The following is a 14,519-nucleotide window of genomic DNA, read 5'->3' as shown; positions in this document are numbered from 1 at the left end:
TACATAAGCGTCCCGTGCCAACGTAGCCAGTGGCGCCGCCGCGCCGCGACCGTCGCCCGGTCTATTTTTTGAAGAAAAACCCTACTCTGTGACCTATGCGTGACGTAACGTTTGTGTATACATATTAGTATTAGAACCTATACATATATCCAACTACGCAGGCAATGCAAAAAGATTCATGAGTTATCTTTTGCGTTCACATAAATATTTGGACTGCGCTATTTCAGTGTGGTACAACACTTCAATTAGGTTGCGAAAGAAAAAAATATTATGTTTACCGCAAACTTCCACAATTAATGTCAAGTACTTAGACAGAGAATTGTAGTTTGAGATTTTATGGACCTAGTTTTATGGCATATACAATCGAGCTATATTAACTCCATTAATTTTTTCACAAATAGGTTATCTATATAGTTCAATATTCGGTGTTCGTTCACTGTCTACTAACATATTGAAAAAGCTGGTTAAGAATATAATTTTATGTATATTCTATAAACAAGAGATATTAAATATTAGTAAGACTCGAGTGACTACTTAATTAGACACATAGATAAGTAATCTGAACCATCGTGTATCTTACTGACTATTAAACATTCATTATAGTTTATCTTTCAAGGAATCTCATGCAATTTAACCGCAAAGGAAACTCACGTGATAGTCAAATAGAAAACTGTTCCAGTCAGTCACGTTATAAAGAAACGTGTCGTTTCATTGCGGTCGATGTGATATAAATCTGTGGCATGTGGCAGAAGGCAACAGAGTGTGTTTACAATAACGACCTGTGTAAACTGATCCACGTTTTACTGCAACTCAAAGCAGTATGTGAACGAGGGATCACACGTGCTCCATTCCACTCGCATCACTACAGTACAGTGGTCCTGGTGGCAAATTAGAGGATGAATCCGGTTTCGCGCACTTTCCGGTAACTGATGTCAATAAAATTTGGCAATTAAATGCAATTCAACTCTTGAGGTCGGTTTTTCAAAATAAAAAGTTACAATTATTAGTTTCAGTTTGTATGTAAATATAAGTAGTTTCAAGTCGGTTCCTTTTTTTTAATGAAAATTATTATTTATTAAATACGATTCGGTACACCCCATTATAATTCTTTATTACAGACTAATAAGAGTTAAAACACTCCTTCTTAAATAAAATGATTACATTCGTTTTTTAACCGGCGTGCTTCCCTACAAACGAAATGAATTCAGGTCACGCGAATTAACGACATGTTTTTCATTTGATAGCAACTAATTTTAGCAATTTATTTTAATCACACCGTAGAAATATGTTATAATTACGAAATGAGCTATAAGCCAAAAACATGACGAGATAATAGATCTAAAAAAACTTTGGGCGTTGAAAGGAGTTGGCCATAACTTGGTTAATCTTGACGATGGGATTCTGCCAATGTTTAAGGCGTGTTTCCCTCTATAATGCCATAGGTATACTAAAGTGTAGATGCAATGCAAAACATGTATATGAGTATATATTTAATGCCAAAATGTCACCTGAAGTGAAAAAATGACCAACGTCATCTATCGGCCACGGCGTCACGGACTTTGAAAAGAAACAGGTGTCCTTTTGCACTCGCTTATACCGTGTTATTTTTGCCAATGATGGATAATCGTCTAAAGAAAATGTTTATTTGTATATTTTATAAGTTCGCACGATATGCAAGGTCGTTGTACTTACATATATATCAACGTGTGCAATGTTTATAAGACGGAATTTCGCAGATGTAGAAGAGGTTTACGGAACTTTAAAATTTTAGGGTCGGCATTCGCACGTGATGTGGATTAAAATGTACCCTTATACATATACCCTCTATAATAAGACGGTCCAGTTTCGAAGGTCTTACGTGCTGTTGCGTAACTAAGATTTTAGTTGCACTAAATCATAGCGCCGCACTAGGAAATCTCTGTATCGCGAGTGGCATGGACACACACAATTACACCCAAACCCACAAATGAATGTAGGCCATACAAATATTTCTCCCAGTCCTGGAAACGAACCCCGAAACTCTGCGTGGCAGACCAGCATGATAACCGTTCTGCCACGGAGGCAGTTAAGGCGGGTTAGTGTTTGGAGGCAGTTGATTGGACGTATATTTTGAATTTCTCCTGGCCATGTATCCAAATTTTATTACCAATAATATGGGTATATAGCAAGTCTTAAACATTTTAGGAAATTTCTATAAAACTATACAAACGGTGGACACTAAACACCGATTTTAAGAAACAGAATTTGGTTTTCTGTTAACGCAAGAAATTAGGCTGCGTACGTTACACATTTTCCGGTTGGGGGTGTGTTCACTATTTGGTTACACACATTTGCCCGGTGGGATATTTCAAACACATACTTTAAATGTATACTTTCGTTTACTGCTTCCTTCGTCAAGTTTTTAAAATTGCCTAGATTCTGCAAATACATATTTTAAAAGTAGATACCAATATTCCGCGATGGTGAAGTAAGTGATTTTTGGAAATTGTCCGTAGTTATCACATTCGTAGGTGCGTAAATAGAAATTTAAGTGGGATTGTTTATTAGTTAGGTTCTGGATCACTTAGTGCGTGCAACTTGAACTTAGTAAATCTAATTGGACTGTTGGAACGATAAATTTCTTGTTACATTAACACGCATTAAATACATAATTAATTTATTAATATTAATTCCCAGTAGATGGACGGATGACCTGGTATGGGGGCGGGTAACCGATGGATGCACGTCGCATCCGCTCGGCAGGTCTGGAAATCTTTAGAGGAGGCCTATGTTCAGCAGTGGACGTTTTCCAGCTGATATGATGATAATGAATAAGGAACATAATGGTAATATTAAACACCGACGTAAACTATGACGTCTGATTACATTTCTGAGCAACAACGGCGATATGAAAATAATAACGTCAGAGAATGTTTCAATTCACTATATCTACATCATTAACGTTGAAACGGGAATACTCACGCGTAGTAATCGTAAGGAAAACTCATATATAATGTGGTTTATTTTAGCATGAAATATTTTAAATTAGCTAATGACGGCTGCTTGTTCTAAGGTTAAATCGGGCTGAACTTCATTCTCAATGAGACGTCGTTTGTTGCCAACTCGGCCTGTTCGAGTGACACGTGAGTTGGAAATAGCTGTTTGGGCACGGTCGTCTTTCAAGTGGACCTTTCTCCACTTCGTCGGTTTAGGGATAAAATTAGTTCCGCTACTCCACGATAGATGGCACTACAATTTTAGACCTTGCTTGGTTTTGCAATGGCATTGTGAAATAGAGACTAAACATTAAAGTTAAATACAGACTGAACACAGTCGTTACGATTACAAATATTAATTACTGAATAGAAGTTTGTCCTAGTAAGGTGTACAAAACGACAATTTCACAATTTGTGGTCGTTAACATTACAGTTCAAATAGGTCAACGGCTTCGTGAACGGGCTTAGGAAATGACTCACGCAGTATAATAAGTAGGTATACTGAGTCGAATTCGGAATTATTATATTCGCGAGCATAAAAAACTTATAAAAAACTTTTAACAGAAAAGGGAGGAGGATATTATTTACCTCTGACATTCTCGAATTCTAAATCGATTCGAGGAAAACGTCAATGTGGAATGTTTTTAGCGAATATTGCGTCTGGGTTTCAATCAGTACATTGTCCTCTACAAATAAATATTCATTGTATAGAGGCCATCAGTAATTTCACAAATTGTTTAACCAAAATCATTTGAGTGTATTTACATATTCGTTAAAAAAAAATCTTAATTATATTTTTTTATCCAATTAAGAATGCTCGTTTTCGATGTAATTAAGAAGGACTGTTTGCTTCCTCCTTTAGGAGACAAACGAGCAGACGAGCCACTTGATGAAAGGTGGTCATAGTCGCCAATGGACATCTGCAACATCAAAGCCTATGAGTTGTCAGACTTTTAGAGCCGTGGTGACTCACTTTTTGAAGAACCCCATGTCATAGTGCAAAGAAAATACTCCAGGAGGGAGACCATTCCACACCTTGCAGGTTCGATGAGGAACGAACGTAATGCCCGCGTGATTTTAGAATTATATTTGCTTGAGTGCCAAAATTTTCTAGTGTTGAACGTATATTTATAAAAACTTTATCATGATCATTGACATACATTGATAAAATAAGTATCTACCATGGCAGACTGTCGTTTTTTATGTCCTGCTAATCGGGTATGACATCATTTTATTGATAAACTTGGGGACTTTATAATAAAATTCACGTGAAGTTCCGTTGTATTCATTGCGCCATACGTTAAATCACAGCGATTGATTTTAATTGGTCTCCAAACTAGGTGCTGTATTTTTATTTATTGACGATTGACATTGGCAGACATGGTATTTAAATTAATAGACACTAACTACCATAGGAAATTTACAGATCTACATACGAGGAGATTCTGTACTATTGAATGTTAATAAACACTAGACTGAAAGAAAATAAACACTAGTTGTTATAACAACTAGTCAGGAATTTCAAGAAAAGTGGTATACCACATTTTGAAAATTATACATTTTGAAGTGTTATACATCGACATCAGGATTACATAGAACAATGACACGAAATGTATACAACGTTGGTTGCAGAACGTGAGTCAGGCCTTACATAAAACCTCTTACACGTAATAATGATTCCACCCTATTAACTTTAGTTGCCATACGTACTGAGAAACACGTCATAGTTAGAAACAATGCAAAAGTGTACAGAACGAATGATACATAAAACAAGACTCTGTAGTCTATACTATATTTAAATGTACGTCAAAGAGCATCAAAAAAATTCTATTAGCAACTTTGTCCATGAGCTCAAGTATAAAGGCAAAAAAGAATAATTAAAAGTGAGGTGTTTATCCAATAACCATATATAACTTCTACCTTTAAAAAAATGTACCAAAAAAATAAAAAGAACAACCGTGAGTCAAAAATTTATGGTTGGCTTTATAATAATTATCTATTATTGTTACCCAAATGTCAAAAGTGCAACAAATTATTGAGACAGCTCTAAAAATTATCTACAAAAATATAACTGAAAATCGTAATTAATGAAGAAAGTCACTCTTTCACATATTTAATGATTTATATATTGGTCATCAGTAGTCAAACAAAGATGATTCACCAGGGTTTATAATTATACTACGAAATCAGAAAGACACACTGGTCTCATCTCGTGATTCATAACAACCATGTGGTATAATTTTAACATTATGTTTACATAAAATCATATAGAGACCACATCTCGTAGTAATAGATGGGTCCAATAATACGATTCTGATTTTCATGTCCGCGGAAGAACCAATATACTCATTTATATTCAACCGATATGTAAAACTACATGAAGCAAATGTGATTGAAAGATCTTCGTTACCTCTGTTCTTTCTCGTCTTTTTCTAAATTATTTGTGGTTGTCTATGTGTGTGTCCATGGCACCCACGACACAGGGTTTCCCTAGTGCGGGGCTATGTTGAGTGTGTGCGTTATTATTATTATTAATAAATTTATTTTAAAATAATTAAGTTTGTTGATTACTGCACTAGTTTATTATAATTGTTAATATTTATTTTAAGATGTGATGAAAAAGGTAATTTGTTTTACAGTGGTTCTTTCCTATATTATTGTGTATAGCATAAACACCTCAGAAGTTACAATACGGCATGCATTCTTCTTAACAAACCTGTTTAAAATTTAAAAATGTTTAATAATTCTTGTACGTGGATGAATACTAATTTTACTATAGTATTTTTTGTGAACTTGTCATGAAATAACTTTTTTTATAATATCAAGTGACGATACAGACAAGTCGTGTGCCTGGTGGTAAATTACACGCCTGTACATAACAGTTGCAATGCCACTGCGAGTGACAATATTGAGACATAAATTTACAAGTCCCATGTGCTTGTAATTTCATCTGAACCCTTACCCTTCAAAACCGGAACGCGTTACTGCGTTCCTCACATTACTGCTTGGCGGCAGAAATAGGTACGGTGGCAGCACTTCCCTGGATGAACTCTTTCACAAGGAGCTCTACTGCTAGTAACTCACTTAGTAGTAACCATTGTGATAAATACCGACAAAAACAAATATAGTTTACAGTAGTATTTTTTACTTGTTATAAAATCACTAATTAGTAACCATTGTGGTAAATACTTTTGTAGTTTACCAATCTGGTAAATACCTACAAAATATATATACTAATATACATAGTTTTATATAGTATTTTTTGTAAAGTTGCCATGAAATCACTTATATAGCAACCATTGTGATAAATACGTCAATTATTAGGAAATGTTTACGACATCGAAATACCGATTGTATCAATATATCATTAAGTACTTGTTTTCGAATTAATAGAAATTCTATGTAATATACTATAAATTGAATTTTTTTGTCACTAAGAGGAATTTTATTGATGAAATGGATTGTTTATACAGATGACACTTTCTTAAACGAAACCAGCATACGTCAGAGTTTGTAATGGATACGCGTCATCGTCATTTAAGTACTTACATGTTAAAGTTTTAATAAGACTTTAGTGACCTTAAAAGAGTAGATGTATCATTCAGAGAAAGTTGAAGATATTTACGGAATACAATAATAAGGAATGGAAAATTTGCAAGAAAATATTTTATACATATTGCCTATTCATGTGTCTTTCAAAGCTTAAAATTGCAAAGATCCGAAGCGTACTACGGGGTTAAGGAGTACTGCGCCAGAACGCAGAAATGCTCTTTTCACTGCTTGGTGGCAGAAATGGGTATGATGGCAGCACTTCCCTGGACGAATTCTTACACAAGGGGTTGTATTGCTATTAGCCGAAAGTTTTCCACACGGGCATAGTTGCTGTGGTTAATATGGAAGACCCTTAACCGTTTCAGGACACAAGTTGGGCGTTCTATAGCTTTCACACTTGCTTTCGTTCCTATAGTGACTGCAACAAGTTGCACCCGGGAATACCTGCTAAAGGCAAACAGATACGGGCATCAGTGGCTGCTTACTGGGCCAAACAATTTTTACATCGGTTCGTTATTTTATTGGTTTTTGTTATTGACTCGACAAGAAGAAGAAGACTAAAATTGGTGATCTAAGTTAGTTCGTGAGCATAGAGCGGGTTCAGAAATATCGGGAAAATAAAAAGAAGTCCACGAAAATGTTAAAATCTGTAATGTTGAAATTGGTTATCTAAAAATCATGCGCAGTAAATTTATACTCATTACACTTTTATTTCACATGGCATAGGTACTTACTATCGCACAGTGTACAGTAAAGAAATCGTGGCCAGTATCGGCTCCTTGTGGAACTTCGCGATAAGGCATGCCCGTTTCCTTAATTGATTGCAAATATTGCCTGTACCTACGGTACCGTAGATTCAAACGTCATATAACCATAATTTAATGAATGTACTGTCATTGCTAACCAAAATTTTTAATCTAGAATTGTCAAGTCACAGCTAACATGCGTGATAATACCATTACAGTAGTCATAATAACCTTAACTATAATCCATATACGGCAACGCTGTGATGATTTTACTCAAGGTATCTGATACTCGGCAATTACTTACCTATTTTTGTCATATTCATAAATATGGGATTTCTTATTGTCAAACCAGTATTCAGAACTTGAAGTCAGTAGATATGAGTGATTGAATAGAAAATCACGTACAAATCACGGGAAGCGATTGGGCTCGCGATGTTCTTGATACATTCGTGCCGGGAATCTTCATAGCGTTTGACAGTAGTTCATGTTAATAATATAATAAGATAGGGGTTTCTAATACCTATCTTATTATATAATTTATGTTAGGTATAGAATTTTACGTTAAGCGATCCTTAATTTTAGAGAAAGACTATATATAAAGTCTATTTATTTGTTTGATATATGTACATATCGCACTGTTGATACAATAGTGTATTAACTCTAAAAGTGTATTTTCCCAGAATCAAATTTTAAAATTACAATTTTAAAATATTACTTCAAAGGTTGTAACATAATCGTCATTAATATGAACGATAATTGTGTCAAATTTCAATGAAGTCCAATAAAAAGACTAAAATTTCAATTTCTTTAAAAGAAATACTTCTACACTGTGTCTGTACCATTATCCAATAAAATTATTTTCAAATGGGTATAAAGCATTGTCATTTGTGCTACTTTCAGATTTGTGGGAAGTTTAATAGTACCCCCATATTATATTTTACTCAGTTTTAAGTAAACAGATAGACAAAAATTTTATTCACTTCCATCACAGCTTATTTACATTGAATCCACTAAAACTAACACTATAATCATTATTACTATCACTTAAAAATAACAAATTTTTATAACAAAAGCAACGTACAACTACGCATATAACTAATTAAAGTAAATAATTTTGGAAATATAGGCAGTGAAAAGGCGCTGGCTCAGCATAAATGACGCAATGTCCCACGACATTTGGTATTCTTCCAGAAATGTGTTAAAAGAGACGCCACTCAACATCTCAGACAGTCCTCTAGCGTTATCGTTTAAGTAGTATTGAGGATCGATGAACTCGCGGGTTTCTCGTTGCGAATTCGGTACAGTGCGCAGTGGGAAACGGATGTATCTCCCGCGTTTCGCAATGCAATACTATGATTCGCAATGCAAGAAATAATAAAGTATTTTTTGACTTGGAAGAGGTATTGCGTCTATGTAGGTAACCAATATTTATCAAAATAACATTTTTTAAAAGCTTACTTGATTTGCAAATATTAGATAAGTAAGTGATGTAATTATGTAACCCACGGCAAGTTAGTCTACGTAGTCAAAGCGTCGCCTTAATCGACCTGTGTTGATATTATTTAGGGATACATATTAGTTTGGAACTTATGTACTTGCAAAGATAAATTGGCTAACCGACCACAGCTCGGGTGAGCCACATTTTAACCACACTTTTAAGTATCGTTGTAAACATTCATCTATATATCCACAAGTATGTCTCATGGTTTTGGAAATTATTACAAACGTTATAAATTAAGAAAACTTGTAAGTCACTGCCTTTATAAATTACAGGTACGGCGAAGTGAAGAAAAAGGAAAATGCTTGCTCCTATAAACAACAACCGGCAAATAAAATGAAAGTCAGTTCTCAGAATAGTCTAGAGGATGTGTTAATGCGCTGTCATTGAGGAAAAAGACATCTATTTACTTTTGACAGATGTAGATTTACCTTGAAGTTTAGATTTCATTTATTAATGAACACCATTTTCTAATTGATTCACGGCTTGAAAAATATAAAATCAGCAAAATAAATTAGACTCTCATTGTTGAAGGAGACAATACCTTCATAATTCGGCAAAACATACTAATTACACAGAACTCGATAAAGTATACAAAGATATCATCTAGAGGCAGCTGTTACAATTCTTATATTACACGTAATAGTTTAATGGACTGTTTTAAAAGAAATTAAAGATCATAATTTGCGAACGTTAAAACTTTGACAAAGAAATACGCAAGAAATTACACTGCAGTGAAATTAATTAGTGCTTATTTTGACTAACTTAATGTGTTTCATAATACTGGCATACTGATTAGTATAATAATAATAAGTGTCAGTTCGTAATATTTGTTTCTGTTAGATTGTCATAACCGCAAAAGGAATGTAGCGAGTTTATCTCCATTTTTTATTTATTGCTCACGCTTTTGGATTTCCATTGGGGTGGATAGAGACTATCGATAGCCACTTAGCACGATCCTGACCTCTCTTGCTTCATTTATATTTATCAATTTTTTCATACGGACCCTCTTATTCGTCTCACTACGCACCTCAGCCCTTTCAAGAACACTCTCAATTTGATCTGAGAATGTTCTTCGTGGCCGTCCTGTTCTAATGATGCCTTACACATGAACTCTATATATTTCCTTCGTTAATACACATTTATTTATCCGCTCCAAGTACCCAAATCACCTCAACATACCCTTTTCCATTTTTGTCACTACGTCTTTCAAACCATATTCTTCACAGTATTTTTCACTCTGTGACATAATCCCACTTGCATACCTTTCTGGGGGATCTCATTTCTATTAAATTCACTGTACGTACTCTCATCCTTCTTCTGCCATACCCAACACTCATTCCCATACATTAGCGTCGGAACCAACACATCATTATATACCTCCACTCGTGCCTACTCAGATACAGACTGGTTACACATCACTCCCTTTGTAGCCCTTTTCACCGCATTTCCCTGTTTTATCCTTCTTTCAAATGCCTTTTACACATTTACAATTTGTCTTCCTTCCGCATTAGCTCGCTTTTGTTCTACTGTAATAACACTTCGTTATTGTAAGTATTATCTTTCGTTATAAACTGAACTGTTTCAAGGGATATTTCTGATTGTCAATCGCGTATTGTTCCCACTAGTCTGGCGTTGAGATTCTTGTTGGTATAGTTCAACTTTCCAGGACGTCCGTTTCCTTTGTGCAAAATTTTGCATACGCCCGTGAAGTCGCTACGACATTTTTGTATCGAAAAATGTTGACGTCTTCTTTTTAGCTCGATTATATAACTTTAAAAAATTTTTATGTGAAATTGTACTAGCAAATTACGAAGTTTGTATGCAATGTCATATTCTATATCGGCAGTGATTGGCTTCAATAACTGTTTATAATCATTGCCTTTGCGTGATCACAGCGTCATAGTTTTATTATGTCCTGATAAAATAGAACTTAATAGTAAAGCATATTTGAGCCAACCCATTAGCAATTAATTGCACAAGGTTTAAGTCTTATTATTATGACCCAGTGTGAAACACAGCATGTTTAAGATTGCAATTAAACTCGAAGGCTTCGTGGCAATTATGAACATGTGATGGGATGTAATAAACGGTGACCGCAAACGAAGTTATGTGGGCGCCGCTGTACTCGTGTTATCAGCCCATAGAATTCAAATATAAGAAATAAAACTAGAAAAAAGAACATGATCTGCTTAGATACTAGGTGACTATGCTGTCATGTCTGGCAACAAAATGCTTGAAAAATGTTTAACAATGCTCGCCATTTCTAACAAACTTCGCGTTTGTATAAAAATAGTCTGTTGTTCGTTTTCTACCAGTATTTTTTGGTTTTACATATTTCATAGATAAATAAATGAAACTCACCTAAGAAGAAGGTTAAGGGAGCTATCATTCCTCGTGGTCGGAACGTCTTTCACGCTAGATGGTTCGCTGCGTACACCTCGGAGAGACAGCCTCAGCTGCCGCGGGATAGAGCTCAGAAGACCGTTGCTGCTGTTTCTCCGCTGGTTCAGGCTCTTGGACCTTGTCAGCTTATTTGCCTCCAAGTCCAAAACTTGGGGGTGCCCCGACACCTCTTCGATGGTAGTACTCGACGCGTTGGTCTTCACAATAGAAGGAACAGCATGCTTTACATCTCCTAACAGCTTCTCCCACGGCGAGGCGAGGTCTTCTTCCGAGATAGTCTCGAAGCTCCTCGGGCCCACCGACGACGACGTTTTATCAGACATTTTCTATTAAAAGAGCACGGAACGTAGCACTAACAGACTACCTACAGGGCACTTCGTCACTTTGGGTTTTTAGTTTCTTGGCAACACTTCACTCTTATCATAATATCCATTTGTAAATCATAATGTTTGGGGTAGAAATGTTGACACTGAAACAATAGAAAGAATAAAATTACTTAATTGGCTCTCTTGTTCAATCTCTGTTATCGATAAATGAAAATCGGAACGTCACATGGTAATTGTAAATATATAATGAAACTAAAAAGCCTCGACAAAGAGGCCATTATGTCGTAATTTTGAAATCACAACCTGAGACCGTGATCGAATGTAATTTACTTTCATTAGAACTTTCAACTTTTACTTTGGCTGAAATTTTGTATATGAAATTGTGTGTTCTTACGTCGAATGGGTGAAAATTTACGCTCTGTTTGATTTGACTGTATTCACAATAGAGATTGCGAAATGACTTGCTATATAAATTACTAACGTAATCTAATGACAGGATGGCAGAGACACGTCTAGATAAAAGTTAGGTTAGGTTAACTTGGTGTTCAATGAATACAGTGACATGAAATCTAATTTAATAATTAAGTACTAAAGGTATTAAGAAATTAAGGAATACTTCATTATTTAACTAGCTACGCATTCAAGAGTGACACGTGTGCGGCCTCGTTTAGAATAGATATATATATATATATATATTACGGTACGACTTATTATCAAATTGATACATATCCAACGCTGTCACGGTTATCAATCGACACCCTAACGCATATACCTATCTACTTATTCTGAGACTACGTACTTAAAAGCTTTTTTAATACTCAACAAGACGAACTTTCCTAACGATCTCTACTTCACAACAACCGTACGTGTGCTATTATTTGAAGAGAAAGGAGATATTACGCGTAAAGCCAAGCACTGGAAATTAAACATACTCATTAAACAGAGAAGACTGTTGGTATGCCTAACTATCAATTACACCGAAATAACACACCTTATTTGCATTTAGAAACTTACATTAAAAATACTCATTCGCAATCTCCTAATTACCTATACTTAAAATTATTTTTTTATGATTCTTAATGGCAAGTTTGCCTATAATAAAGAAATAATTATTGTGAAAGTAGGTCTGTGTGTCCTTCATAATCTAAATAAGTAAAGTATACATAGATAATTAAACAAAAAGAAAATCGAAAAATTACAACGAATTACGTAATATTTAATATGAATAATCGATTAAATTAAAGTGAATTAAAGTTTATACCCTCCAGGCAATACGAGAATGTAGTCAGAATACTGTCTTAACTATTCTTTAATTGCTCAAGTACCGATCACGGTGATTTTCGCGAAAGTTAAACGTGTTCCTAATGCGAGCCTTACAGAAAATCATTGCAAGGAAATGGGTTGGTGAAAGTTTGAGGTAATTTCGCGGTCAAAAGCTGCGTTTTTTAGCAATTCGGTTCGGTTGTACCGGACCACACCACGAAGTAATTCAAGCATAAATTTGTCAAAAAAATGTTCTTAGAAACGACGATGACGTTTCTGTCTAAATTATCTTCGCTTCCGTGAAAGTTAATCTCTGAACTGAAGCCAAAATGAGCTTCTAACTGTCCGTCTTCACTCAGGTTCTTATATCATAATTTGATCGCATTCTGTTTACAATTCGCAAGCTTTGTTTGCAAAAGAAAGTGTCCTTAGAAACATAATACAGAATTGTATGTATAAACTACATAGAAAAGTTTCCAGAACACTTTTATGGACCCATTTGTACCTTATGCACCGCACTAAAAGGTTCACTTTATTTTAAAATCAGTGTCGTCTCACACGAATATGAATGAGTCGAGGCAACTTACAATCAAAGCAGATATTATTGGAAGTTACAAAAATTACATTTGAAAGAAAATTTCAAAAGAGAAATTATTCCCAGCGGAAAAATTTTTGCAGTGTGTAAGTGCTGGAAACGTTGACTAATCATTTTATTAATTAGTATTTAAATATTCACATGGTACTACATGGACAAGCCTCATTCATTACATCGTCTATTATCACATGTTCAAAGGCCTTGCAATTGAAATTTAAATCGATAGCGAGCATTAATTTTATTATATCTGCTCATAGAGTTATATGTTGTAGTGCAGGTGATGAAAAGTGTGTAAACTTAGAAGAATTTAATAAAATAAATCAATTTCGAGTTCTTAGGTATTCGCAATTGTTCCACATTGGAAATGAAACTATTTATTCGGATAGATCGCGTTTATTTGTTTTCTTTTCAAATGAAAAGTAAACCGATGAATATCGACATAATTTGCCAGGACTGGTAGCTGTAAAGGTACTAACTGGGTGATAAAACTTTCATAGATTTCTCATAGATGGCGCTACGACTAAAAAGTCGTTGAAAAACCAAATACACGACGCAAGCACATAGAAAAATTCGTGAGGTCCGCTGGTTCGTTCCGTGGCTTAGTTGGTATAGCGTCTGGCACGGTAAGCCAGAAGACGTCGGCGTCGCACAATGGAAAATGGTAGAACAACAGCAGCCCATAAATGGTTTTCACCAAAGTCTGAATTAATATGCAAAATTAATTTTATTTCATAGTTTAGATATCATACTTCAATATAATGTAGGTTTTTATAGGTTAGATAAATAGGTTCATTTTAAAAAACACTTCAAATATGTCCTTTCAAATATTCGCGTTACTGCGCCGTAAAATATTGCAACTTTCGACATCACAATTCTTATTGATTTTGTTAGATAAGACATATGCTATTATATATTTTTACAAAGGGAGTTTTATGTAGATTTCAAAAAAGTTTGCAATTTTAAAATTTATTGTGCAATGTATTTTTTTTATTTTATTTAAGAAATTGGAGATTAATGCCGGTTTTTATCAAATTCATCGAGAGTTTTGACTGTTAGCCAAGCTTGCCCAAGCTTCGAATTTTGTATTATTTCATAGAATAGGTATTCGTTATCACTTTTTCATAGAAATCAGCTGCGGTTTTTTGCGGTTTCCAAAGA

The 14,519-nt window shown here is 34.8% G+C and overlaps 1 protein-coding gene across 3 annotated transcripts in view; it reads right to left on the bottom strand.

Annotated features, from left to right (window-relative positions):
* The window catches only part of LOC113228672 (G protein-activated inward rectifier potassium channel 3-like), a 51,422-nt gene that overhangs the window by 18,636 nt on the left and 18,267 nt on the right, over window positions 1–14,519 (bottom strand). For all 3 annotated transcript variants that reach the window (XM_026462027.1, XM_026462029.1, XM_026462026.1), the window contains exon 2: window positions 11,136–11,646. In XM_026462027.1, coding sequence (XP_026317812.1) covers window positions 11,136–11,500 — 365 coding nt within the window. In that variant the 5' untranslated portion in view covers window positions 11,501–11,646. The remainder of the gene's footprint in view (window positions 1–11,135; window positions 11,647–14,519) is intronic.

Source organism: Hyposmocoma kahamanoa, unplaced genomic scaffold (assembly GCF_003589595.1).
Source record: "Hyposmocoma kahamanoa isolate Upper Pololo Valley unplaced genomic scaffold, ASM358959v1 232, whole genome shotgun sequence".
Taxonomy (NCBI): domain Eukaryota; kingdom Metazoa; phylum Arthropoda; class Insecta; order Lepidoptera; family Cosmopterigidae; genus Hyposmocoma; species Hyposmocoma kahamanoa.
Note: the sequence above shows the minus strand (reverse complement) of the source record. Positions and strands in the feature narration are given on the sequence as shown.